This window comes from Herpailurus yagouaroundi, unplaced genomic scaffold, assembly GCF_014898765.1.
Source record: "Herpailurus yagouaroundi ecotype Mexico unplaced genomic scaffold, PumYag 162, whole genome shotgun sequence".
In the NCBI taxonomy this organism is placed as follows: domain Eukaryota; kingdom Metazoa; phylum Chordata; class Mammalia; order Carnivora; family Felidae; genus Herpailurus; species Herpailurus yagouaroundi.
In genome coordinates, this window is record NW_024412403.1 from 14,491,461 (window position 1) to 14,496,834 (window position 5,374).

The window sequence follows — 5,374 nt, forward strand, 5'->3', positions numbered from 1 at the left end:
GTTGTTAAATGTAGTGATAGGAAGAAGAACTGCTTTGGTAGGCAAAAGTATCACTTATCTGGCATGAGTAATTTCATAGTCTGATCAGATGTGGTAGTAGCTGCCGAATCCCATGGAAGCCTGGATGACATAGGTCCTTCGATAAGAAGAACTCATGTTCAGATCCCTGAATTTGTAGACACATCAAAACTTCAGAGACAGCCAAAGACAGTCTGTTCTCTCCTCTCTGTTTCTGCCTCTCTGTTTCTTTTCTCTGTCTCTCATTTCTCTCTCTCTCTCTATTCCTTTCTCTCACATGCGTATGCACATATATAAACCGAGAAAAGCAAAAATGATGGGACATTTTAATGTAAATGCAATGCAGCACTATTTACAGCCATAGGTCATTATTAAACATGAACTTGATCTCTCCCATGAATGATGTGAAGAAGCATGATGCTAATACAACATAAAAGTAAAACTTTTTTGTAAATTATAAGTCATCCCATTGATTTTGGCTGATCGAAATGGGCATGCTGAATGTGAATTATTTTTTCCCCAATAGTCAGGAATGAGGTTGGAATTTCTGACATGAATAGGAAAAGCTGGGTGAGGAAACACAAGAAATGAGTCCAATAAGTGGAATAGCAATCTATTTTATTTAAAGATAATTCAGCTTGGCAGTATCTTGGCTGAACAAAATGATCAGTAGTACATCATGTCTATCAGAGCTCTAGGAGGATTGGGCACAAGAACATGGTTGCTCGAGTTCCTGTGGTTCTCAGCTGCTGCATGCAGATTCCCTAAGGCATTCCCATCATACACAATGTCATCATCTGGACAATAAGAGCCTGGTAATGGGCATGTGTATACATGGGCGTAGCTCCAATTTCTCTCACATTGCCAATCAAAACTTAATAGAATTTGTTAGAAATTACATGGTTTGCTATGTCCCATCCTTAAAGCCAGTGATATTCCATCACTTAGGGAATATTTATTGAGCATTCCCTATATGCCAGTCACTTTTAAGGAAATGGATTATATTACTTCTATAATAGTGATTATGACTTCTCATATGACCTTCCCCCCCCCATTTATAGCATTAAGATGTAGCAAGTTGCAAAGCCAGTTGAAAACATTAATCCTCCCAAAGCAATATTAAATCGAATTATTTCAACACACACACACACATAAATGCAACAAGTATTTTCAATGAGATAAATGTTTATTAAAATTACTATATACTTTTCTCACATATCATTGTTAATCAAAAATGAGGGAAATTTGGTCGGCAATACAATATCAAAGGAAAAGCTTTTAAAAACTACAAAACATTCCATGTGATTTCAATGAGTTCAGATAAGTTTTGCAGAATCCAACCTATTTTATTTTGTCTTTTTAGATGTCTTAGGATGATGTTGACATTCAGAGGAGAAAACGGAATTATTCATAGGAAGAATCATGGAAGCAGATTCAGGAAGCTGGAGGAGAATAAAAAGTTGAGTTTCTCTGGAAGCTTCTCAGTAGAAACATCTTCTGCAGCAAGATGGGCGGTTGGAGCCGTACCCGAAGCCTCCACAGGCATAGCCCACGCCATTGTAGCCACATCCATAGCCACCATAGCCACAGCCCAGGCCACCGAAGCCACATCCATAGCCGCCATAGCCACAGCCGCCATAGCCACAGCCGCCATAGCCACAGCCGCCATAGCCATAGCCGCCATAGCCACAGCCCAGGCCACCATAGCCATAACCTAGACCTCCATAGTAGTTGCCGTAGTAGGACATGGTTTCAGGAGTGGAGGATATTGTTGGAGCAGGGAATCCGTTTCTGTCAGTTTGAACATCACTGTCTGCACAGGTCCTTTTTATACGTATCTTCAGTGGGCGGGACTTGTTGATCACATATTTCCTACTAATTTACATTACTACACTTCCTGAGTCCTTGGCTCATTAGACAAGGTGAGGCCCTTGTGCGAGCGGGATGACTTTGCTGTTGAGTCAGCTTCCCTGCAATCAAATCCTGTGCCTTTGATGTGTTTTTCTTATTCTCTTTTTAAGACCCTTGCTCACCTTTTATTTATTTAGGTTAAAATATTTGAAAGAATTTTTATCGAGGTGAGTCATTGGCAAGGTTCTAAAATGTTGATTTTTAGAATTCTGTCGTTACTTCTAATATTTTATGCGAGGGTCTTCCATAATGTGGAAAATAACCTTCTTAAAAATAGAGCTTCCTCAGCAGAGTCAGGTAAGCTTTTCATGTTTATTATTCATTTTAATAAGTAAGTTCCATGTGGGCATAAAAGTATCTTGAGCTGTAATTTAGAGCTTTATAAACATATCCTCAGGATCTAATATCTGTCAGTATTCCACCATCAGTCTTCTCTCCTTGTATACTCTTTGTAGTTATTGTTATTTGTGCTGAATATTTTTAAACAAATCTAAGACAAGTAGTATTTTTCTTACAAGTACTTCAGTGTGTATCCTGATCACAAAATGAGGCTCCTGGTAGTCGTGGCCATAGGTACAAGCCCTCTACTTTGCACCTGCTACTGTAGTCATCTTCCCCTCTGAGCCCAATGTGACAAAAATTTGAATATCAATTGGACAAAAGAGAATCATTTGGGCGTTGAGGCTCTGGAGGGAGATAAATGTGTACACATCTGAACAGCCATGCATTGTCACATGCTGTTAATTTTTAAAGTAGACTCAATTTTTTTAAAATATAATTTATTGTCAAGTTGGCTAACACACAATGTATACAGTGAGCTCTTGGTTGGGGGGGGGGGCAGATTCCCTCGATTCTTTACTTACATACAACGCCCAGTGCTCATTCCAACAAATGCCCTCCTCAATGCCCATCACCCATTTTCCCATCTCCCCTGCCACACCCCCCCATCAACCCTCAGTTTGTTCTCTGTATTTAAGAGTCTCTTATGGTTTGCCTTCCTCCCTCTCTGTTTGTAACTATTTTTTCCTCTTCCCTTCCCCCATGGTCTTCTGTTAAGTTTCTCAGGTTCCACTTATGAGTGAAAACATATGATATCTGTCTTTCTCTGACTTATTTCACTTAGTATAATACCCTCCAGTTCCATCCACATTGTTGCAAATAGCAGGATTTCATTTTTCATTGCCAAGTAGTAGACTCTTAATTTGAAAGCATTTTAAAAGTCCCATAAAACATTGACAAAGATTTATCAGCTTTATTCGTTCATTCATTTATTTTTTATTTATTCATGAAACAAACAAAAACCAGAGACAAAAACAAAACTCAAATCTGTAATACGTCCAGGCCCTGTCTTAGGTGCTGGAACCATGTGGATTCTATCAGTGGTATTGTTTACTTAGTGTTATTTGATTTTCCTCTCGTAACATAGGCTGTGGTATTTTTATAAAGCTGAGAAAATTCTACTATACAAGATGGATACATCAAAATGTTTTACATACTGAGAAAAATGTCTTCTAATACTCTATAGCAAATCATAAATGTCCTTATTTCATCGTATGATCCAGTTTTAAAAATTAATTAGTATAAATTTGAAATTCTCAAAAAGTTGCTTGGCCATCTATGTTGTTCTTAAGGAATATATGCACAAACAACATGTAGATATTTCATATCGATAAAGTGAAAATTTGTGAAATTTGTAATTTCAAACAAAAATCAAAATGATACAGAATGTTAAATCAGAATAAGTTTTCAACACACTGCTGTTAAAATTCCATTATTCTATTTTTTTTTTTCTAATAGGTCTGGTGGAAATTTGTATTTAATATAAAAATAAATTTTGATATCCTCAAAACAGAAGTTGGAGATATGAAATTCAAAATCACTGTTCCATGAAAGCACTGATTTAATGTCTTATGCTTGATGTGCTGATGTGGTAATGGAGTGGCACTTTCTAGAAATTCTCAAAGACAAAAATACTGTGCATATCTACTTTGTGTGCTACTATTAGATGTGGGATATGGAGGGTCGTTTAAAGGCTATGAAGTGGAAAATCCAAGAAGCACAGTTCAAAATTTGCAAATGTGGGATATAAGGAAATAGCCAAAGACAGGGTCACATGGAATACGGTTATTGAAAATAGGAGTGTCATTGTGGGATTTTATCTGTTAATTAAAAACTTAGCATATGGGCTAATGTTTAAATATAATCAGGTAGTTGCAGTCATTATAGTTTAATCAAAAACAAATTTCATTTAGAAATAATTCAGTTTTAGGCTTTAATTTTTTAGCATATTAAGAAAGACGATGTTTCTGTCACAAAAATACACATATGCACATGCAACAGATATAACAAAAGTAATATAAAAAAGTATTTTCAATACAGATTTTATTGAAAACGGAAATAAATTTTGTCTCACTTGAAGAACGTTGAACTAAAATGTAAGCAGAGCAGCAATTGTAATCCAATAACAGGAGAAAATTTCTTTTCTAGAGCAGGACATTCCAGATGATTTTATTCAATGGAGATGAAGGACATAGAATTTCAACTCTTCTCTCCTTCCCAAGTATTCTAGAATGAGAGAATTACTATTTCATAAAGAGAAGAACTCAGAAAGTGGATTCAGGAAACACAGGAAGAGGAGTCCTGGAGTATCTCTAGAAATTTCTCGGTAAAATCCACAGGACCAGTATCTGCCACAATAAGATGGGCAGCAGCAGCTGTATCCATAGCCACCGGAGACAGAGCCACGGCCACAGGCAGAACCACAGCCAAGGCCACCACAGTAGTTACTGTAGTAGCAGCACAAGGTGCCAGCAATTAAAGGTTCTGTTGATGGTGGGAACCAGTGTCCTCAATCCGAATGCCACCGTCTTCCAGGGCTTTTATGTATCTTCAGTGATGGCTAGAGCAAACCACAGTAAGTGTTGGACTCATAATTCACACTAATTTACATTAGAAAAATTCCTTAGGCTCGTGGTTTTTCTTTCAGGCAAACAGACTCTCACAGGCTAGATCTTTTTTTCTTTCAGGTCAGAATTCTCCCCATCAAACCATATGACTCTAATAATTAGTAATTGATATATTTTCAAATCTGCATCAAATTAGTGAAAATTCTTTGATCGGGTTTTATGGGATTTCTAGAGAATGCTGGTTCCTTACTTGCGTTTATAGTTTCATGGGCAGATTCTTTTTTTTTTTTTTGGAAGGAGAATGCAAAAATTTATTTTTAAAAATCTGTATAACAGTTTATTTATTTATTTATTTATTTTTTTATTCATATATGAAATTTATTGTCAAATTGGTTTCCATACAACACCCAGTGCTCATCCCAAAAGGTGCCCTCCTCAATACCCATCACCCACCCTCTCCTCCCTCCCACCCCCCATCAACCCTCAGTTTGCTCTCAGTTCTCAACAGTCTCTTATGCTTTGGCTCTCTCCCACTCTAA

The 5,374-nt window shown here is 37.1% G+C and overlaps 1 protein-coding gene across 1 annotated transcript; it reads right to left on the reverse strand.

Annotated features, from left to right (window-relative positions):
- Positions 1 to 1,183: 1,183 nt before the first annotated feature.
- On the reverse strand, positions 1,184 to 1,803 carry LOC121035715 (keratin-associated protein 21-1-like). The gene has a single exon (XM_040483611.1). It carries the CDS (start codon positions 1,764 to 1,766, stop codon positions 1,500 to 1,502), a length of 267 nt encoding a protein of 88 aa, XP_040339545.1. The 5' UTR covers positions 1,767 to 1,803; the 3' UTR covers positions 1,184 to 1,499.
- Between the last annotated feature and the right edge of the window lie 3,571 nt (positions 1,804 to 5,374).

Bases quoted from the DNA above. Each gene is read 5' to 3' on its own strand.
- LOC121035715 (XM_040483611.1), bottom strand. From the start codon at position 1,766: ATGTCCTACTACGGCAACTACTATGGAGGTCTAGGTTATGGCTATGGT.